Source organism: Carassius carassius, chromosome 29 (assembly GCF_963082965.1).
Source record: "Carassius carassius chromosome 29, fCarCar2.1, whole genome shotgun sequence".
NCBI classification, from domain to species: Eukaryota; Metazoa; Chordata; class Actinopteri; order Cypriniformes; family Cyprinidae; genus Carassius; species Carassius carassius.
Genome location: NC_081783.1, coordinates 3,512,522 through 3,536,907, shown reverse-complemented (window position 1 = coordinate 3,536,907; position 24,386 = coordinate 3,512,522). Strand labels below are relative to the sequence as shown.

General features: G+C 35.7%; 1 protein-coding gene across 1 annotated transcript; it reads right to left on the bottom strand.

Moving 5' to 3' along the window:
- Positions 1-23,996, bottom strand: LOC132109421 (shootin-1-like). The gene is made up of 18 exons (XM_059515473.1): positions 23,923-23,996; positions 23,727-23,785; positions 22,433-22,493; positions 15,875-15,969; positions 12,964-13,126; positions 12,763-12,860; positions 12,437-12,518; positions 11,037-11,131; positions 10,667-10,813; positions 9,184-9,337; positions 8,496-8,655; positions 8,348-8,418; positions 8,157-8,260; positions 7,056-7,070; positions 5,759-5,839; positions 5,421-5,541; positions 4,894-5,170; positions 1-2,736 (listed from the first exon to the last, which is right to left on the bottom strand). The coding sequence occupies exons 1-18, from the start codon at positions 23,951-23,953 to the stop codon at positions 2,592-2,594; spliced, it is 1,959 nt and encodes a 652-aa protein (XP_059371456.1). The 5' UTR covers positions 23,954-23,996; the 3' UTR covers positions 1-2,591.
- Between the last annotated feature and the right edge of the window lie 390 nt (positions 23,997-24,386).

The following is a 24,386-nucleotide window of genomic DNA, read 5'->3' as shown; positions in this document are numbered from 1 at the left end:
TGTATTTCTTCATAAGTTTATTCAGTGTTTTAAAAGGTATGTTGAAGAGGGAGATTCAGATCAGTTTGAATAAAAACAGGTAGGCTACACTCAGTTTAAGCTTCAAAACACACTCATTTCAAGATCACAAGTCAGATCAATCACCTCTCAGCTCTTATAGAAAAACAAGCCTACACTCCAATAAGGCTGAAGAGGAAGAAGGCAAAAACACATTCCAGAAGTGGTGACAAATCAAGGAGCAATTTAAATAAGTCTCCTACATTAAAAAAGAGTGTAAATTAGTCACGTCAACGTAGGCTATTAGAATCACTTGTGACGACAGACTGAAAACAAGAACGTATAATAAAACAATTCAGATTTTCTGACAAGTGATACATAATTGTAATCATAGTTATCAGCCATGTCAAATATTATTGCAGATAGCCTGATATCAAAGACGTCAGACATCTCAGCTAACAAATATTTATTTTAAGAACGTTTTGCTGACATTCCTTTTGAGTTATATAACCAATATTTTTGAATGTTCGTTTAACCCTTTGTACCTCTTTGTTTTTGGGTCACACTTGGTACCTTTGCAGTCAAAAATGACCAAAGCCTTGAAATATAACTTGTTTTTCAGGAAAGTCAATGTAATATGTTTTTGTTCAATAATATATATATTTTTTAAATTTCGATGGCACTATGCAATATTTATAACATTTTTATGAGCAATTTTTCCACTGTCATTTTCTTTTACCAAATTAGTTTTTTTTTTACTCTTTAATATAACCGAATCATGTCCATGCTTTATGTGTGTTCACATAGCTAATGCAACAAAAGTCAACTAGTGTCATTTCACTCCGATGAACTGAAAACGATTTAAAATTCTAAACGTTTAATTTTACTGTCAGTTCTGACCAAAGAGGCCCAGAGGGTTAACATTCAAAATGTTCAGTTTGTTTAGTGTTTTGATTATGCATTCCATTTTATCATTTTGCAAAGATTATGGGAATGTTAGTTTAAATGTTCTGAAACAAGTAGTAAGTAGCAAAACATTCAACTGAAACAAAACAAAAGAAAAGTTCCATGAGTGACGTATAAATAACGTCTTTTGTGCTAATATTTTTTAGAACAGATAACATTGAACGAACGTTCCATTAATGTTCCTGATAAAACATTTGTTCATAACTTTGATAGAACCTTGCTACAACATTAGCCAAAGTTCTAAGAACGTTCCCTGTGTTTGCTGAGCAATAAGACCAGGACAGCTGAGATGACCAGAACCCTAGTCTCATTAATATTCTCCACGTCGTACCATTAACATGATCCACTTCGAGTCAAGAGGAGTCACAAGGCAAATATTTGCAGTTATTAAATGCAGCCTCATCCTGCACAATATTACAATTTGCAGATGATATTGCATTGGAACAGCTCAGAATTAGAGAGCAAATCTAATCAAGATGCAACTGTCACTCAAAGCCAAACATATCTACAGTGCATTCATGCAGTGCAATGTTTTGGAAATGGCTGGAAGACACTGGTGCGTAGCCCTCCATGATTCGATGGTATTCATTTTCCTAACATCTAGGATGTGCGAATTAGATTCCCAAGAGGTGAGTGTGTCTTGAGAGGTAGACAGAACAGACCACAACAGTTCCTCTTCACGGAAAGAATCGCTTGAATGGCTTATAATTGCATCTCTTGATTAATTTGGATAGTCTAGTTCACACTTAGGACCTTTTATTTTTTATAACAGCAAAGGTGCCATGATGTGCAGTGCAGTAATTCTGTCAGGATTGTTTTGCTGCTTTGCATTGAATCTGAAGTGGATTCTGTGCCACTAGCGGCATCTGCCATTGTTAAAACAAGTAGTCCTGACCTACACTCACACCACTGGTTGAGCCATTGTTTTCAGTTGGCATCAAGGTTTGACTTGTTAGCATGCAAAATGCATATTTCCTAAAGGGATATTTTGAGGGAAGAAACTGATTTTCATACAGTGAAAGCCAATGGGGTCTAGCAATGTTTTGGACCCCATTGGCTTCCATTGTGTGAAAAAAAACAGACATTATTTTGTGTTTGTTAGGAGAAAGAAAGTTGTACAGCTCTGAAATGACATGAGGGGAATTGCAAAGGTTGCAAAGATGGCAGCTCATAAATCACGTGCATCTGTGAGGGTCTCCTCAGTCTCAGATGAATTGAGATGAATGGGACTGTCAGCCAATCATTTCTCCAGGATTTCTTTGATCAGGTTGCTCAAATTCTGCTGCTAGTGGCACAGAAAATACACTCTTCCTCATTAAAGTTTCCTTGCTTGCATTCTAATGGAAATGTGACTCAGATGTTGAATCCAAGCAGAATCTAATAGCAACCACTGTGCTTGAATCTGAAGCATATGACTGATTTCTGTAATGTCTAAACACCCTGTGCATCTACACTGAAAGGAAAAAAATGTGTCGTCTGGTAAGATGTTTTTTGATTTTTAAAACTGCAAATGATGACATGATTTTTCATTTAAAATATGAATAGTCGGTTTTGAATTTGGAATAAACAAATTTAGAAAGCATGGTTATGTGCAAATAATGCAGCTGTCTTTGCAGCGCCACTAGCCGTTAACACTCGGCGTCTGTGCTACTGTTTGCTGCATTAGGGCTTTGTGCAGAGGAGCTGATGGTGGTTTGCAGGTCGTCACTTTCATCTGTATGGCCGATCCCATTGGGCCCCGCCCACTTCTCTAGATCGCCATCCTTCATTTCACTGATTAGAAAAGAATAAGCAAAAATGGATAACAACTTAATACAGATCATAATAATATATATATATATATATATATATATATATATATATATATATATATATATATATATATATATATATATATATATATATATATATGTACAACCCGAATTCCGGAAAGTTGGGACGTTTTTTAAATTTTAATAAAATTAAAACTAAAAGACTTTCAAATCACATGAGCCAATATTTTATTCACAATAGAACATAGATAACGTAGCAAATGTTTAAACTGAGAAATTTTACACTTTTATCCACTTAATTAGCTCATTTAAAATTTAATGCCTGCTACAGGTCTCAAAAAAGTTGGCACGGGGGCAACAAATGGCTAAAAAAGCAAGCAGTTTTGAAAAGATTCAGCTGGGAGAACATCTAGTGATTAATTAAGTTAATTGATATCAGGTCTGTAACATGATTAGCTATAAAAGCTTTGTCTTAGAGAAGCAGAGTCTCTCAGAAGTAAAGATGGGCAGAGGCTCTCCAATCTGTGAAAGACTGCGTAAAAAAATTGTGGAAAACTTTAAAAACAATGTTCCTCAACGTCAAATTGCAAAGGCTTTGCAAATCTCATCATCTACAGTGCATAACATCATCAAAAGATTCAGAGAAACTGGAGAAATCTCTGTGCGTAAGGGACAAGGCCGGAGACCTTTATTGGATGCCCGTGGTCTTCGGGCTCTCAGACGACACTGCATCACTCATCGGCATGATTGTGTCAATGACATTACTAAATGGGCCCAGGAATACTTTCAGAAACCACTGTCGGTAAACACAATCCGCCGTGCCATCAGCAGATGCCAACTAAAGCTCTATCATGCAAAAAGGAAGCCGTATGTGAACATGTTCCAGAAGCGCCGTTGTGTCCTGTGGGCCAAGGCTCATTTAAAATGGACTATTTCAAAGTGGAATAGTGTTTTATGGTCAGACGAGTCCAAATTTGACATTCTTGTTGGAAATCATGGACGCCGTGTCCTCCGGGCTAAAGAGGAGGGAGACCTTCCAGCATGTTATCAGCGTTCAGTTCAAAAGCCAGCATCTCTGATGGTATGGGGGTGCATAAGTGCATACGGTATGGGCAGCTTGCATGTTTTGGAAGGCTCTGTGAATGCTGAAAGGTATATAAAGGTTTTAGAGCAACATATGCTTCCCTCCAAACAACGTCTATTTCAGGGAAGGCCTTGTTTATTTCAGCAGGACAATGCAAAACCACATACTGCAGCTATAACAACAGCATGGCTTCGTCGTAGAAGAGTCCGGGTGCTAACCTGGCCTGCCTGCAGTCCAGATCTTTCACCTATAGAGAACATTTGGCGCATCATTAAACGAAAAATACGTCAAAGACGACCACGAACTCTTCAGCAGCTGGAAATCTATATAAGGCAAGAATGGGACCAAATTCCAACAGCAAAACTCCAGCAACTCATAGCCTCAATGCCCAGACGTCTTCAAACTGTTTTGAAAAGAAAAGGAGACGCTACACCATGGTAAACATGCCCCGTCCCAACTATTTTGAGACCTGTAGCGGAAATCAAAATTGAAATGAGCTCATTTTGTGCATAAAATTGTAAACTTTCTCAGTTTAAACATTTGCTATGTTATCTATGTTCTATTGTGAATAAAATATTGGCTCATGTGATTTGAAAGTCTTTTAGTTTTCATTTTATTAAAATTTAAAAAACGTCCCAACTTTTCCGGAATTCGGGTTGTATATATATGATGTTAACATTTTGGAAAATTGGTAACAATCTTTAAGTTCACACAAAAATGACCTCACTCTCAGACTATCCAGAGTTTGTTTTTTCACTGGAACAGATTTGGAGAAATGTAGCATTACATCACTTGCTCTCCAATAGGTCCACGGTGAATGGGTGCCGTCAGAATGAGAGTCCAAACAGCTGATAAAAACATCATAATAATAATCCACTTGATCCATTGTTGAGCAAGCGATGGAATGCTACATAACTCCAGTTCTGTTCCTATGATGAGACAAACTCATCTACATTTTGGATGGCCTGAGGGTAAGGACATTTTTAATCAGGTTTTCATTTTTAGATGAATTATTCCTTTAAAAGATTATTATGGTCCACTGCCGAAAATATAAGTAGTGTAGCGTAACCTTACCTTGAATAGCACCTGTTGGTGACTGGTTCAGCGGACTCTTTCTCAGAGAGAGATCTGCAGACACACTCTGTCTGAGCGGCTCCTTTGGACTCCATGCCAGAATCTGAGCTCGGTTGAGCCACGGCTGGCTCTCGGCCCGAGTCTGAGCTGGTTCTTGATCCGCGCTCGCTGCCCGACAGAGAGCTGCTGCCCGGCCCTTCTGTGTCTTTGCCAGAGTCCGAACTGTGTCGGCCGTTCAGGCTGTTTGATGAGGAGACTTTACTCAGCTGTCCATCATCTACAGAGCAACAGATGAGAGATTTTTACTGTTTGCTCCAGTTGCTTCGGGTATTTTCAATAATCTTGAATCCAATTTTGTTCTACACTCATAATTCTCTGACTAGCAATAGAAAGTAGCAAATTCATGGCTGTGAACTAAAACCTGCAATCTATTTTAAAAGCCCCTTGATTAAGAATGTCACACTTCCTGTTTAAATATTAAGATACACAGTGATTATGTTCTTGAAGGGTAGAGTTCATCCTCTTGCCTTCTGTGTCCGGATCACAGGCCTGTTTGCGTCTCCTCCTCAGAATTACTTCCAGTTCACTGTCCTTTTTAGCATGAACTACTTCCTGGAAACCACGACTGGGACTCTTCTTCACCGTCTCCTATAGATTCAGAAGTTTCGACGTTTCAGTGATAAGTTTGCAGCCTGGAATTTCTGAGCAAATGTATGTTTTATATATTTATTCCTGTAGCCACTTAATTTAACTTTTTGTTTTTTAACAATCAGAAAATTGATAATGTAATCTGTGGATCAATAGCTGGCATCATAATCAAAATCAGGTGACTGAATGGCATGCAACTGTTAATCAGAAAGCCTACCAGGATGCCTTTCAGCTCTTCCATTGCACTTTCCTGGTGCTTTTCCTCCACTGCTGCTGCTGCTGCCACTGGACTCGGCTGCTGTGGGTCAGGAACAAACTCAATTGACATTTTATGACCAAATCATAACATATTTGGCAAATAACATGATTTTTATTGGTGTTACTGTTAACTGAAACTACAAAAAAGTGTTAGTGATTGAAATAAAACTAAAATATTATATAAATATTAGATTAAAAACTTGAACAAATAAAAATAGAAATGTTGCCATGTCAAGTAATTGAAATAAATAGAACTGAATCAGAATTTATTTTCATTTATTTGAGTTGCAATCATGCAGAAGTGCAATTTGAATTTAAAAAGTAGAATTAAATTTGAAATTAGAATGACTGGAAGTCTAATTAATTGAACAGTGTTGCTATTGTTGAAAGTAAACACATTTATAATGTTACAAAATATTTTTCTTTGAGCTTTCTGTTTATAAAATGTATCATGGTTTGAGCAAAAAAAAAAAAATGTTTTCAACATTATTAATAATAAATGTTTCTTGAGCAGCAAATCATCTTTATATTAAAAATGTTCTGGTAATTGAAATAAAGGTAAAACAATATATATTATTTTGATTATATATTAGATTAAAAACTTAAACTTGCAAACTAAAATGAGAAATGTTTCCTCAAGTAACTGAAATAAATATGTTGTATTCAAGTTGTCGTAAAATTACTCAAATGTAAAAATTTACTTTTATAAGAAAAATTACAAAATTACAAAAAGACATAAAAATATCAGAACATACACTTAAATTCAAATATAAAAAAGCTAAATCAAAATATTATTAAATACTTTGAAATTCTATAAATAATACTAAAATAACACTGGTGATATAGATCACCAAAACATTACAAAAACTTCAATTACTAAAAAGCAGCTACAGCATGTGGTGTTTTTAATTTATGTCTGAATGCCAAAAACAAAAGACAATCTGCGAATGCAGCATAATGGGCTGCAGGCAATCTGTAAAGTCAGGACTACAGTATAGCTATTGATCAGAAGTCTTTGCCCATCAATAACCTAAACGAGATGGCTCTCCTCTCAGTCCATCAACTGTCTTTGCACAAAATGCTTTAATGACCCGGCCCTTCCTCAGGAAGGACGACTAAATGCTATGAACCATTTATATTGACAAAATGGTGCTGAGTTGTAAAACGCAGGATTTGGTTTAATCATAACAGAGTGGTCGGGGCAGTGTAATAATTGTGGGTAAACACTGTAAACAACATTTGTGGTTCGAACATACCTTTGTGCCAAATCTCTGCAACGATGAGGTCAGCAGATGATGTTACAGAGTAGAGAAAACAGAATAACAATCAGTGCACACCTAATACACAATATATTCATAACCAGTGTGAGAATGTGAGAACTCCTTTTAAATTCCAATTCATTTCTTGAAACTGAAGTGCACACATACAGAAGTGTAATTTGAATTTAAGAAAGAATCATTACATTGGAAATTAGATTGACTGAAATTCAAATTTATTGAACAGTAGTCCTTTCATTTGACTTTATAATAAAATGTGTATTTTACAGCATGGACTACCTATGTTATGAAACACACAGCATATGAGGTACTATAATAATAATAATTCATCAAACTTAACACAGTAAAGACATTTCTAATGTTACAAAAGATTTATGTTTTTAGATGAATGCTGTTCTTTTGAGAAAAATGAATTATCGCAATTGCATTCATCAATGGAAATAATAAGAAATTTAATCATCAATCAGCAAATCAGACTGATTTCTGAAGGAACATGTGACACTGAAGACTGGAGCAATGCTGCTGAAAATTCAACTTTGATCACAGGAATACATTTTAAAACATATTCAATTAGAATACAGTTATTTGAAACATTATTTCACAATATTTGTGTTGTTAATGCTTGTTTTATCAGATCAATTCAGCCATGGTGAGCTCCTCTTTCGAACCAACAAATAAATAAATAAAAAATCTTACAGACACAAACCTTTGAGCGGTAGTGTAATGTTTGAAATTGCATTTAAATATATTTGTATTTAGTCTATACAAATTTCTTTATACAAAAAAAAAAAAAAAAAAAACATTTATGTTATATACTATAAAGGTAAAACATTGAATTTCATATTATGCTAAAATTTACCTCAAAGTCTTCAAAATAGAGCCAAGCAACACAAAGCAGATTTACCAAATGGAAACCTTAAATTTCTTTTATCTCTCCAATTTATTTGTTGTGGCTAAATTCAAACTCTATGCTTTGTGACTGTGTTGTATTTTTTGTGGTGTGGCCAATTTGACTCAAACTCAAAACTCATAAAGGGAGTCAATTAAACTATGAACCTTGGTCCAGGTTCAGAATCTCACCTTAGTGTCCTGACTCTTCACAGGCCTGAGAACCACGCCGTGTTTGATTCTCTCCATCATTTCATTGACAGCTTTGACTTTGACATCGTCCACTGCTTCATTCACTGCATCGACAGAGAATGTGTTTGTCCAGATACCAATAATAGGGCAAGAGAATAAAAACGCACTGTTCTGACTGTAGGTACAATCACCTGGGGCTTGCTCTAGTTTGGGGGTTCCTTTACCTCCCTTGGAAGATTTCCTCATGATGGCAATGAGAGAGCTGCCATAAACAGAGATGTAATTAGATGTTCACCAGCACCGTTCTTAATGATTGTGTATGACGGCTCAGCTCGTTACCTGAGGGGGTTACAGCGGGAGGGAGGAGGCGGTGGAGGTGGAGGTGGAGGGGGTGGGGGAGGTGGAGGTGGTTGAGGAGGAGGGGCCGGGGGCGGAGCTGTCCCGGGAGCGGGGCCTGATTCTGACGCACAGCTCCTCCTCTCCTCCTGCAGCTCTTTAACTGTAACAAACGACAAAAGGATGTGGGATGTTACTGTATGTGGGTCACTGTGGATTATGCCTAAATTATCTGTTACAGAAATTTCAGTATCTGGCCTTTGAATTTGCGGTAGGGCTGCAAAACGATTAATCGCAATTAACCGCATTCGAAATTAAAGTTTATGTTTACATACTATATGTATGTGTTCTGTGTATATTTATTAAGTATATAGAAACACACACACACACACACACACACACACACACACACATATATATATATATATATATATATATATACTGTATATATTATTATGCATATATATTGTATTTAATTTATATTATATAGAAATACATTTATTTAATCTATAAATCTAACATATTTTTCCTTAATATATATACATGTATGTGTGTATTTATATACAGTATGCATAATAAATATACACAGTATAAACATGTATAGTATGTAAATATAAACTTTTATTTTCAAATGTGGTTAATCGCGATTAATCGTTTTGCTGCCCTACATTAAAGTCATCCTAAGTTTTACCTTTCTGTTCCAGAAGAGTGTTTCTCTTCTCTTCCTCCTGCAGTCGTCCCTCCGTCTCTTTTTTTTCTTCGTCTAATATCTCCAGTTGTCTTTGCAGCTGAACTAGCTGCTTACGCAAAGCACATCCTTCCAGTTCAGCCTCTAGAGCCTTTACCTGTAAACATATTGGGCATTTGGTGAGTTCAAGTCGGGAAAAGTGTATTTACGAGTTGAACGCACACATCAAAAGAATAGGAAGAAGAAGGGCAAGTGCTCAAGCCCCTTTTGATGTTTATGTGTGGATGTGCCTGATTTGAGCACACCTTACTTCCCAGCTCACATATATGAAGTTATCAGGAAATCTTGAGTCCACAAAAATTCAAAAATAGAATAAATGACCATACATTTTTTATTTAAATGATTTGTTCCTGTGGAAATCTGTCATTTGTTTTGAATGGTGCAGTGAACTCAAATGGAACCCAAACTGTTTCCAAATGTTAACTGCCCTTGACTTACACAATTAGTCCATATTTACAGACTGACTTGTAAACATGGCTGTGCTAACACAACGTATTGATTACGTGACGTCTGCAGTTAGGATCCATGCTCTCTGGACTTCAATTGTGGGTCAGACTGTATATTGACTGATAACACTAAATCCTATTTGCCACCAAAAGCAGTACTAGTACAAGTGATGCTACAAGTTTGCCACTACATGAACCGAATATTGCCTCATCTCTTTCCTTGCTCATCCAGTTTGCTCGGATTGCGGTAACTGTCATGTGTAATGAGTATCAGATGATCAGCCAATTCTTTATTTGCTGCCATAGCTTATATATACGACAGACAGATGCTGAATGAATCTCCTAATTATGACAGCTGTCAAGCCTCCGGATGTCTCTTCTGGTGCTTCGAGATTTGTGTTGATTTAACATAGTTTTGGTTGTGTTGGCAGTCTAACACCCACATGTGTTTATCATTTAATGTGGTTTGAAAAATATTACACGTTACCACCGAGGCTGCAAGTGTAGTACAGAAGACCCACAGGAGACCCTAAGAAAAGTACTGTGTTACAAGACATTGTGGGGGAACCGAAATTATATAAATGAGTTAGGTCACAAACAATATAAAAGTAGTCTGATTACCTAAAATGTGTGATGTAATGGATTACGTTAATAATTAAAATTTTTGTCAGGTAATTTGGAATCAGCAACAGACTACAATATGTTAAGTAATCTACGCAGCTCTGCATGCATTTTTGGGTATTAAATAATGGCGCAAATATAAATTTGTCTATCGCAAACCTTAGTAAATCACTTTTCATGATTCATTTAAATACTCTCCTCCTACAAATGCATATGCAATAAGGTCAGGATTATTGGGTTCATGCAAATATGGTTAAACTTTCACTGATGGTTTATTTTTTATTTTTTTATAAAACTGAAAATCTATGCTATAGTTTTGCACATAAAATTCAAATTAAATTTTGAAGTTTCGCCTATACCTTCTGTTGGTGTTGTATTCTCTCTTCTTCTAATGTTTTGGTCACACCGGCCACATCTTCTAAAGCTTTGAGCAGTTGAATGCTGGGATCTACTTGCTGCAGCAGAATCATGCTCTGTCTGTTTGCTCCTTTCTGCTTTACCATCATCTACAGGAGAAAATGAACATTAGGAAACAACTTTTTTTTCATTTTTCTTCTTTAGCTATTAAGAGAAATTAAACATACTATGTTGATGCATCGAGTCAAGGACAATTCATACTCATTCATCAAATAATACATTTATCTTTTCTTTAGGTTAGATTTTGAGGTCACCGGGTCACAAGCTAAAGTTTTGTTGATGCAGTGAATTCAGATGTGTTTTGTCCCGTACCTCGTGTGCATAGGTCTCTGCTTTCTGCCTGAGGCTCTGCTCCAAATCCAGCTGCTCCTTCATGTTTTCATACTCATGAGTGGCCATCATAGACACTAAAGACATAAACAGTGACTCCTTATTCATTCTAATAAAGCAATAAACCTGGTAAAATCCTTATAATACAAAACAAAATGATAAAAGACAGTATTACAAGCAACAACCTGAATGGTAATTGTAAGGAATTTACTGATTCCACTTTTACATTAATAAATCTTTTATTAAGTGAAGAATAATTTGATCTATCTATATACTTAACAAATATACTAAGTAATGCTTTAGGGAAACATACACTACTGCTCAAAAGTTTGATGTCAGTAATTTTGAAAAATAAAGAAATTATTTTATTTAGCTAAGGCATATTAAATTGGTCAAAAGTGACAGTAGATATTTATAATGTTACAAGTTTTCTATTTCTCATAAATGCTGTTCATTTGAACTTCCTATTCATGTTTTTACCATTGATAATAATAAGAAATTTTTCTTGAGCAGTAAATCAGCAATTTACAATGATTTTTGAAGGATCACGTGACACTGAAGACTGGAGTAATGATGCTGAAATTCGGCTTTGATCACAGGATTAAATTAAAATAAAGTAACAAATAAATAAATAACAGCTATTTAAAATGTAAAATACTGCATTAAATAAATATAGCCTTGGGGAGCATAAGAGAAAAAAATATACTGACCCTGAAACTTTTGAAAGGTATAAACTTTTTAAGCCTTTTAGACTTTTTCATTACAAAAACCATCTTAGAACAGAAATATTGTCTCTTCCCTGTCATGGCGTTGATCTATATAAATAAAAAATCGGGCTGAGAATAAGAACTAATTATTGGTTCCAAGCTCTAAATAACAATGTGACTTCACACATAAATATAGGCTATATGTATATATCCTTAACTAATATACAATCACAAGTCTCCATGTATCACCTATTTTACATCATGGCTACTTCCATCAAATTTCATAGGCAAAATTGTCCTTTACTAAATTAAATCCACTAAACTGTGAGCATGTGCAGGACAAGTTCAGCATAAGCCAGTGCAGCATTTGACTTGATCTATGCAGTTTCAGAGTAATAACACAAATGAGCAAAGAGGGAGCTGGGAGGACGTCAAAACAAAGTGCATCACCCCCAGCTGGAAGAGAGGGACTTCCTGTGGTGAATTTATTTGCAGATAATTTGATCAGGGGCAGTGATGTGTGGCTGGTAGTGAGTGGGCTGATGAGGAACATTCTTCTTCTTGGAAGGCACATGTACAGATGCACTGCTGGCCATTTGAGATGATGTCATGCTCATGCATTTGAATACAAGTGAGGAAATGAAGTGGCTCTACGTTCATAATGTCCGTACTCACCCCTGTTGAACCTCTTAATGGTCTTGCTTTGCTGCTCAATGGTTTTATGAAGCTCCTTCATCTCGGCCTGCTCCTTTTCAGTCTGTAAATTAACATAGGCACATGTTTCAGAAACTATCAGCTAAGAAACTCAATTAGACATTGTTACTTCGGTATCCTTTTAGGATCAGCAATAACGCAGGTCTCTACGGCTTCATTTCAAGCTGATTTATTATTTATTAACAGGTTAAAATAGCACGCTTTGCAGTCCAAGCCACCATTCACTACCATCAAGCCCGACTGAGCTCAATTTGAGTAAAAAGTTCAAATGTTGCTGTGCAACTCACAAGTGCTGCCAGCTCCTCTATCTGCCTCTGCTGATCTTGAAGCTGACAGGTCAACTGCTTCTTCTCCTCCAGTAAAGAACTCACGGTTTCTTGGAGATCTGTGGAAAACTCAGAGGTTGCAATCGACGTACCCTATATGATGAGAGAATGCTTGGCAAAGGAAACTGTGAATAACTTTATGCGATACATCATGATATTTACCTTTGACCTGCTGCTTATACTGTGAAAAAGGATCAGAGCCAGGATCTTGCGTGTCAGTCTCTTCTTCTAGGGAAATGCAGTCAGAAATACTGGGCAGCAGCTCGTCCAGACACGGTCGTGAGGACAGGCTCAAATATTTCAGCTTCCTGTTCTCACAGTTCAACTAAAAGAGGTCAAAACAAAATTATTAATGCCTTAAATGAGTGACATTTGAAGTTTGCCTTTTGCCATAGCTATGTTTGCACTATTAAAATTTTTTATTTTAACAGTAAAAGACTGTAAAATAATATGGTAAAAACCTGTTAACTGTTACATACAGGGAAAACCTGTAACAATATCTAATTTTACAGTAAAATATGGTTTAAAAAATGTATTAGAATTTACAGAAAAAAATGTAAACTAACATTCTCTGACAGCTCACATTTGATGGGTTGCCATTGAAATTTTTTAAACAATAAAAAACTGATTTTAGCAATTTGGTATATTAACATTTCACTTAATTAAATATGTTTTTAATGTAAATTTCATTTAATTCGGTAAAACTTCAAATGTTGCTCCCATTTATTCAAAGTAATTTTTTTTTTTTTTTTACATTTAGTCAGGACTGCTTCCCATGTAACAATGAGGACACGAAAGGCTCAGTAAACAGAAAAAAATATGATCGTGATAAAACCAGTAAATTGCAAAATAAATTAACAAAAACTATTTTTAGGGCTCCAATATAGTTTAGGCTCCAAAAAATTTGATCATTCGCACCCAAAGCAGTTATTGTAAATTAAATGATCACAGATAAAATTACCTCCCTGTCTGATTGCTACCACTTTGTTTATTTAAACAGGGAGTCATCTTAGTTATCACCAGTAAAATATGGAGTACCACAAGGATCTGTCCTAGGTCCTCTGCTATTTTCAATATACATGTTGCCCTTTGGTAATATTCTAAAAAAATACGGGACTAGTTTCCACTGTTGTGCTGACGATACTCAACTATATATCTCAACAAGACCAGATGAAACTTCTAAATTATCTAAGCTAACAGAGTGTGCTAAAATGTAAAAAAAAATTGGATGACCAATCATTTTCTCCTATTAAATTTAGTTAAGACAGAGATATTACTTATTGGACCAAAAAACAGTATTCAGAAACTCTTGGCTTACAATTTGCAACTAGACGGATGTACTGTTACTTCCTCTACAGTTACAAAAATCTGGGTGTTATATTAGACAACAACTTGTCTTTTGAAATCATATTTCCTATGTTACAAAAACAGCATTCTTCCATCTTAGAAACATTTCCAAGCTACGAAACATGTTTCTGTTTCTGATGCAGAAAAGCTGGTTCATGCATTCATGACCTCTAGACTGGACTATTGTAATGCACTGCTGGCGGTGGTCCTGCATCTTCAATAAACAAGCTACAGGTAGTCCAAAATGCAGCAGCTTGAGTCCTTACCAGGTCAAGAAAATATGATAATATTACTCCAATTTTACAGTTTCTGCACTGGCTAACTATTAAGCTCCGTATCAGTTACAAAATACTATTACTTACCTATAAGGTCCTTAATGGTTTAGCTCCTGCGTACCTAACCAGTCTTCTACCATGCATACTATTTTTGCTTCCTAAGATCACAAAACTCTGGACTTTTGGTAGTACCTAGGATAGCAAAGTCAACTAAAGGAGTAGAGCTTTTTCACATTTGGTTCAAATTCTCAAGTTCAAATTCATAGCCAGTACATTGTGTTCAACACTTATAACCATGTAGACATATTTTTTCATACCTACATTGCTTTATAGTAAAAATATATGACAAGCTGAAAGATATAAACAAACAGAAATAAACTGATAAAATCATTAAGATTTTCAGTTATACTTTACAGCAAGGTTCCCTTTGTTATCTATAGTTGATGCATTAAATAACATTAACAAACAATGAGCAACACATTTGTGATGCAATGTCGTGCTGGGACGTTTTCAGGAAATTCTAAAAATAGGTTGTATTTAATTTTTTTTTTTCAGAATCAGGGTTTAAATATGTTACGTGATCTATTTTGATAGGTCAACTGTTTTTGTGGTGTTAAAAGAAAGCACCTCCGCAGCATGTTCTTAACATGAGAGAAAGACAGTCTTTTCTGATTGCTGCAATAAATTGCTATTTTTCTGCACTAAACAAGTGAACTTTGCAAAGATATTTTCAGAGATGATAAATAAGATGTTATAATGGACTATTTCACATCCAGAGATGAAGGATCGTATGATGATGTTACTAAAGAGGAGGAGTCTGATGACAGTCTGTTATATGCACAGGTGCGCTCCGCTCGCGTTTCTAACTACAAGGTACACTATTCGTTCTATCCAAACATAGAAGGGGTGATCAAAAGTTCAGAGACTATGCCCATTATGATTAACAAAGGAAAACTTTCCTCTTCAGGGTAACGTCAGTCTGTTTGTGTAATGGTGCAGTATAGCACTCCCAACAGACAGCGATCGTCAAGTAGAAGTGAAATTAAAACCGTCTCACTTTTAACACATTTTCTTTTTAATTCCATTCTGGAAAAATCATAGCAATCAGCCAACTTCAGATAGCCTAAAAAAGGTAAAATTTCACCATGTGTTGGGTTTCCCTAAAATCACATTTGTTCCATTAATCTTGTATTTATTTATCTTTAATAATGTTAGTTAATTAAAATACAACTGTTCATTCCATGTTATCAGGTTCATTATATAGTATTAATAGATTCAACTTTTGATTTCAACAATGTATTTGTAAATGTTGGAATCTAATAAATAAGTGTTCTTCATAGTTTATGTTAACTATTGTACTGTAGTTAACTAATGTTAACAAATGGAACCTTATTGTAAAGTGTTACCAGGTTTTCTAATGAAACAGGAGGGCAGTATTGTTGGGTAAACACCTTGGTAGCCAGAGCCTCTGCATTTTCTCGACAAGATTTCTCAATCTCAAGCTGGGTCTGTAGCACATTCACCTCCTCGATCACCATTTGGGAAACTGTGCAGAGAAATCAGATGCATTTATGAGCAACTTAAAGCACATCAGGTCATATACAGTGAAATCTATCATGCAGGAACTAAATCTAAATCAATTAGATATAAATCTAGATTCTATTCACATTTTAGATATAAGTATCAGCAAAGCCTTTTTGTGAGTAAGTCATGTTTTCAGCTATATCCTTTACAGTATTTCTTGAAGTAAATTTCAAGCAACCTCCTACATGGTTAATTGGGGGGTGGTCAAATCCAGAAGCACAGAAATGATTCACAAGTGTCGTGGTTTAATGTATAAAATTCATTTAAAAGGAAAAAACTTTGTTGCCTGAACTGTTAAAACAGAAATGAGGCACATATGAAAATATATGACTTATATGTGACTTAATTCATTAACAGCATATAAAACAAGGATTATAAAAACAATTAAAATTACATTTTCATTTAGATGTGGTTTTGTTATCAGTGAAACATTATCAGAGTCAAATGAGATGGACAGTTATCAGTTGCACACTCACAATAGGGACCATTTCCCAACACTTTGGGTACCATTGATGGACTGCCGCTACAAAACACCGGCGCGGTAACTCTATACACTATACTGGCCTCTCAAATACAGGATTGGATGTCATAGCAATGCCAGAGCAGAGACTCCTGATCAAGTCATTGGTGCATTGCACTACAAATGCAATGCATATAAATAGCATCTAAAAAACAAACTTTCAGCAGCTCTTGGTGAAATTGGAAATTATTGTTTTTTTTATATTACATAAATATATGTGTATGAGACAAAATATTGGTTATGCATCATTTATATCTGTGCTTTTCACAGGAAATGAGCAAGAGAGGGAGTTTTTACACATTATTCCATGAAAGGCTGTTGAATTATGCAGGAACTGTGCGTCTCTCCACATGCAGTCACAGCAAAGTGCATCAACGGCCTGCCCTCGAGACCTTCCCCAGAATAAATATCCCTCTCATTTTCTTTTCATGTGGCAACATACTGTGAGAATGGAAAGCAGGTCATAGTCAATGCATGACCCCACATCGACCCCTTATTCAGGGGGTGATCATGATTCTGATATCACATCATATTAGACATTTGACAACAGAAAAATGCAAACATATGTAAAATGAATATGCAAAAGTTGATCATAATTAATAAACACGGATCAAACTGTTAAAACAGCTCTTAGGGTAGCATATAATACTTAAACATTACTATAATACTATTAATTTAATACTATTTAAGTTCAGCTGGTTTAAGGCACATTTTTCTTAATTTTCTGTTAAATATGCAGGATGGGCATCAGTGCTGCAGTGCGCAGATCTGCAGAGCCAATGAGAGAATAACCTGACAGTTCAAAGTGATGTTCACAGCTCCAAACAGCTATCAGAGCTCTTGCTCAAAACCGAAATCCGAAAGAGAATTCAGTAATGCAAATGTCCACAAGAGAAATGCATATCAGAAATCATCTAAATATGTGTTTTTAGCTAATTGATCCATTATAGCCACTGACAAAACATATCATGCTTGCTGTTGCCTACAAGCAAACTGTACATTGTGTAATCACATGTTGATAAAGAGCAGTTGGTATTTTTCAGTTAAAATGAACTCATGAAAAAATAGGGGTATATCAATATATTGTGTCACAATATGTATTGCAATACAAAATGTGCAATGTGACAATATACAGTGCAGTGATAATATGAACTGTGTATAGTTCACCCAAATTAAAAGTTTAGAGAGATTTAATTATTATTATCCATCAAATTATTTATTTATTTATGATTAAATGCCATGTCAGCAAAAACAATTCACTCAGTCAATTCAAACAATATCCTTTCATATAATATCAATTATATAGATTCTTTTTATATGATAAAAATTCTACAATTATTTCAGGAGAAACCTTTTGAAAAATGTCCATTAATATAATAGGTAATTTGCCATCAGATATGGCACATTAAATATGGTAAACCCAGAAGGTCAGACATCTGAGTTTATTTTAATAAAATGCTTAATTTAATAAATTACACTATTTTAAACTTCTTAAATGTATTTAGTCAGGAAGCGGCATTTTTATAGTAGGCTTTTTAAGTATTGTAAGAGTATTGTATCATGAGATCAGTATCTTTTGTTGAACTGATACGTGACATCAGTGTATTGTTACACCCCCAAAACAAATGTTTACACTTTGTATTAAACCAAAATCGCAGAAACTGATTGAAATTTTAATGTCAGCTACATGAATGCTGTATAAATCACCAAACCTGGTATTTATTAGTTACAATAATAGCAAAACAGCCTCAATCTATGCAAATCTGGGTCATTCACTGATTCTTTCTGTTTGCACGTGCCGCCCATAAAAATAAAGCAGCACAATAAAAGGGGTGTGGCTCCCACTCTCCCTTGCAGATCAGTTCAAACTCATCTGCTCAACTCATTTGGCTTCTAATGATTGACCGAGAGAGCCCTGCTTCTGGGCTTTCTTCTGTGAGCAGATTCTAGGTCAGCAAGTCCAGCACGCCTTATGCTGCATGAGTAAAATACAGCTCTGCGGAGTCAGTCGAACAGAGGCGAAAGCTTAAAGAACTGCTGCAGCATCCTTTCCAGACTGCTTCAAATAAGCATTTATCTGCCACTTTGACACAACCTCAGGCTGGCATTAGTCTAAAGAGCTTCCATCCCAATTTTGATCACAGCGATTAAGCTCTTTTAATAAATCTCAACAGTTAAGGTTTTAATCATCCAGCAATTTTGGTTTCAACTCCAGCACTAATTGTGCCTGTGCTTGCAACCCATAATCTATTCCAAACCCAGGACAGATGTGTAGACTACATTAAAATGCAGCATTCATTTTTATGTTAATATTAAGGGTTCTTTCTTTCCACCCATAAACGGTAAGATGTGTAAGTGTAAAGGTAAATAAGCTGAGTAATGGGGCTGACAGCTTAACACACTTAAGTGCAGAGGGTATTCTTAATGAAGCTTGCTCAGGCATCTCAAAGAGGAGGTGGGATCAGCTGCTTTGCCAGACGAAGATCCAGAACCTCCCAGATACTCGACAGCAGTTCCCCTGCAGCAGCCAATCATTAAACAGAACACAGACCAATCACGAGCACCCAGCACCAGACTATTGTCCTGTATGACAGCAACTAGGCCAAACTGCTGTGACATTTGCTGTGTCATGTTAGCCAAGCAAGAATTTGTGCCATTTAGTGAGGTTGATGTTATAAAATAAATACACTGCCATTTCATTGCATAAAAAAATGAATAAGGTAATTGTGAAAATGTCATGCATTTTGCTTTTCGGGGCATTCGTATTGAATATATTTTCACTTACTGTAATCATATTCAGGGTGACTTGCATTTCAGAAATGATATGAGAGTGTATGAGGGGTTTGGCTTGAACTACAATGGAAGGTTGAAAAGCGGATGCCTGTTCATTTTCTAATGATAAATAATTCATAATTGGTGATTTTTAATAATTTAATGATATAACAATACAGTGATGAGAGCTAATTTCAGCCTGGTCTATGTTGCCTCCCCAGGGTCTGACCGTTCCAGGATTCCAATAAAAAGAAGACTAAAACAGTCTAAAATAAAAGCGGATTTATCACAATATTCACTTACAACAACACTATTGTGAACTGATATTCACAATATCCAACATATTAATGAAAATAATCTACAATTTTACATACACAACCTGTTAATTGATATTGATCATTTTATATAAATTTCTAAGAGAAATATTACATGCAAATTGACATACAGAAGTATATTCTTACTTAATCATAAATAGGACTTCAACAGAGAGAATCTATCATACTTTCCCAAACAACTAAAATATGTTTTCTTTAGTATTCTCTTCACATGTAACTAGGTATTTAGAGTTTTATCTCCATTCAAAAACAATAACAATACTCCACAATGCTGCGTGTGTATGGCTTTTTTATGAGCAAGTAAAACCCTGTTAAGTGAAACTCTATTTTTTATATTGCAGAGAAAAATTGCATTTTCTCACCTGTGAACAATTTCCAGATTCTGTTCCTAAAGCTGGCAGCCGCTAGAGTGTTGTCAGAGTGCTAACAAATTAGTTAGTAACTGAGGCTGGGTTTCCTTACATGTCATCAAATGGAATGGAAGCAGGTAAGGCACTAACATCTACAATAATGGAGCATGGAGAAGATCCCCCAGGTAATGTCATGATGATATGGGACAGGGCAAGGGGATCGGAAATGAGACAACACAGAGTATCGAGTTAGTGGGAAGAGCCAAGTGAGATCATCTTCACCGCCTACTCTGAGTGAAAAGATGATGTACGGAATTCACTGAGGTCAGGTTTGATGGACCCCAGAATCATCACAAATACAAAATAATACACTTATTGTACAACCTTTTTCGAATTTTGTGGTTAAAGTGTAACCCAAATAAAATTTAAGACTTTTGGCCAGGCTTGGTAGTGAAGTGGTGCATTCAAGTCCTCCTGGAAAATTCATATTGACGAGTTAGGAAGTGGATGTTCAAATCATTTAGTCAGAGTAGTTCAGCAAGATTTTGTTCTGCAAAATGATAAATAAAGAATGTGAATAAATGTTTATATTCAATTTATAAAGGTGCTGTAAATAGAATTGCTATATGATCTGGTAATTGTATAATACTGTTGTATTTTGTGGATGCAACTTAGTTTTATAGTAAATAAAAAAAAATCCATTTATTTCCACAAATTTAACATCAACATTAGAGGTCAACTGTTTGATCCGTTTTGCAATTGGGACTGATAGTCTATTGCTTCTGTTAACATTAGATAATCAGTGTTTGGAATAACGGCGTTTAAAAGAACGGCGTTAGGTAACGACGTTATTTTTTTAGTAATCTAACTAATTATTTTTCCTGTCGTTACAACGCCGTTAACGTTACTGAACGTTAAATGCGGTGCGTTACTATGCATTGATTTAATATGCAATCCGAACGCACCCCTGGCTCACACAGTGAGTGAGCAGGTGGGTTAATAACGAGATAAGCGATTATGATTGGCTAAGGCAGAGTCATGTGTTTCATGGTAGCCAATCAGAGCCAGTGTTTTTACACACAAGCGCCAGCGGCGCCAAACACACACAGTCACACACACGCAACAGCTACACAGAGATTCGCAGCAGTAGCAGACATGGCAAGTCAGGAGCAATCTGATGAAAAGTTGGCATTTTCAAGGTGGAGATATAAGCACTACTTCAAATTCATAGTAGTCAAAGGCAAGAACGTGCATGTAATGTGTGACACACGCATCTACAAAGCTAGTGGCCAAAAACACTTTTCTTACAAAGAGTGCAGGATAAAACACTTGCTGTCTGTTGACGTGCAATAAATCTCGAACGTTATGTACGAACACCTGTCTGTTCTACTTATTTCAACTGACTTATGAAAACTGCTAAAAAAAAAAAAAAAAAAATTCTTTGACATATAGCAAATATTTTTTTTTTTTTTTTGCAGTAACGCAAATAGTTACTTTCCCTGGTAACGAGTTACTTTTATTATAGAGTAATTCAGTTACTTTTTGGAACAAGTAGTGAGTAACTATAACTAATTACTTTTTTAAAGTAACGTTCCCAACAGTGTAGATAATGAATCATGACTTTCACTTTAATGATCAATATATAATTCTTATTTTTATTCTTTTACAAGGTACAGGTCATTACTGTTTTTGTTTTTTTAATAGTAAAGCACAGTTGTAGTTTTCATTCAGTATCCATTTTAAAACCTATCAGTTGATTAAAGACACTTTTTATGAATGCATGCTTTTTATTTAACTTCTTTTGGACTGATGCATGCAACACCTGCTGAGTGGTATTAAACAGCTTGAAAGATCAAAGACTGGATTCGTCTGAAAGAAGAAAGTCATCTAGGATGAATTGAGGGTGAGTAATTTATGGGCTAATTTTCATTTTTGGGTGAACTAACCCTTTAAACTATGTACTGTAGCACCGCTACATATTAATGTTGAATCTGTAACACTCTACTTTATCAGTGAGGTTACAACCGTATCACCCAGTGTAGTACAGTCTAGCTATCAGTATCGGTAAAATTCACAACCAGTCTGAACCCAACTCAGAGAGGCATTTCCCACTTGTAATTACAGCCTTGCGGTAACGTTATTGAAATCTTTCTGACTTCACTTGAAGGGTTAAGTGGGGTGCTATGAAGAAATGCTGTATTCATTTTTGAGTGAGGATTTGAGGTCCAGATTGAGCTGGGATGAGGACCGCAGAATGCTAATTGTTGACCTCTGGTTTATACAGAAGATCAGAAAATGAATTTGCTGCAGTAACATAAATTATATTCAAGTTACAGACTGCACTTATCAACAGAATCTACTCTATGTCGCATTTTGCAATATTTTTCTTCCCATTTTGAATGACAAACATGCCTGAAAAATGGAAGCAGATGACTTTATTGATCTTACCCCGTTTAATGTGCTTGAGTTGCCTCTCAGCCTCATCTCTCTCTGCAGTGAGTCTCTGGCACTAAAGAAGAGAACAGGTGATGCAATATTGAGAAAATGATATAATGATAAAAATAATAGTTTGAGAGCATAGCAGATCCTAAAACATAACTACACTGCTGTTTAAAAGTGTGAGTTTACTTAGCAAGGGTTTTTTTCAGAATAAATTAATACTTTTATTCAATTGATAAAAATTTACATTAAAGATTTTTATATTGTTACACAAGATTCCTATTTTAAATAAATGCTGTTCATTTGAACTTTCTATTCAACAAAGAATATTTAAAAAATGTAACATGACAAAAAAAAAGAAAAGAAAAAGAAAATAGGCAGCACAACTGTTTTCAGCATAAAAGACATTCAAAAACATGAAGAAACAAAATATTTTCGACCCCAAACAGAATAAATGTACTGATCACATAGGATTACATATAACAGAATAATATTTCTTATTAACATTATTCAACCTCCAAATAAACATAGTGGCCTGAAGCAGATGTAGATGTGAGGTTATCGGTCTGTAGTTATGATCTTCTTCTGGCCTAAAATTAATACTTCTTCTCCTTTCCCTACACTGTAAAAATGAAAATATACTTTCATGTTTTCTCAGATGGTGACAGTGATGCAATCCTCTGGAGAACCTCTAGACACCTTTCAGAAAGGGCCAGTTCCAGTGAGAAACTAACAAAACCAATATTTATTTCTCCTTTCTCCTTTATGTAAATTGCAAACACATGCAAAGGTGTTCCCTTTATCATTACACAAAAAAATGTGATCCAGTAAAACCTGTCAGTGTTAACCTTCCATTATTCTGTGCATCTAAATAAATCCAGTGTATTTAGTTTAATTCAATAATTGGAACTATTAATATGAATGAAACCACAAAAGAAATATGAATATGCATGAAACCACAATAGGTGGATTTAAGAGGTGTGACACTAACAACCACAAAGGATGTGGCATGCCAAAGTAAACTGATGGAGAAGAAATACTGATAATGTAAGGCCATCATCTGCATTATCGTCTTAAACTCCGACGAGACATACAAAAAGATGCTCAGACACTGTCACATGAAAAGGGTGTCAACCCTCGAATGAATAAAAAGCCGGTTAACTCACACAGCCACAGCCTGATCTCCGAATTTCCCTTTCCTCACTACTCTGAGATCATTTTACACTCAAGAATAGAGAATGTTAAAATAATTAAATGTGAAGGCAGTTAAGATGCATTCTTTCGTGCATACATCATCTCTCACCTCCTTGCTCTCCTCCCGAGCCTCTCCCTCTTCATCTCCCCCGGTCTCCATCTCATTCACTGCACAAATCAGCAGAATCACTCACACAAAAATGCATTAAACATTTAAACAATCATCTCACATGCCGCTTTCCTCAGTAAAATCATTGCCATTCAAAACGAGCCAACTCTATTGTTATATTTAAAATGTTCAGTACCACAGCCGGTAGACAGCGGCGTCGCATCCATCTCTCTCCTCACAGCAGCCTCAGCCAGTCAGTGGACCGCCCCGCTGAAGGCCGACTCATGAATATTAAGAAGCTCGAGTGACGTTTGCGTCACATGAAAGGACGCTTTGCCATTAAGCGCCTCCTCCTCAAGAGGGAGCCAAACTCCGCTTTATTTTCCAGGGGTTATGTAGTAAAGCCATGGTGAATTTTCTTAAGAGATGTGTTCCCATGTTAAGAAAAATAAATAAAATGCACACCTTAAGTGTCCACATAGGATAAATAGGCTAGAGATAGGCCTAGTCAACATTTGAAGTGGATCAAAACCTTTCATCAAAGTTGTCCTAAAAACCTAAAACCAAAATGCATTCTTGTCTTAGGACAACTTTGATTAACTTTTTTTGATTCACTTCAGATCGTGACTACTGTATGCATTTATGACTTTAAAGTTATGC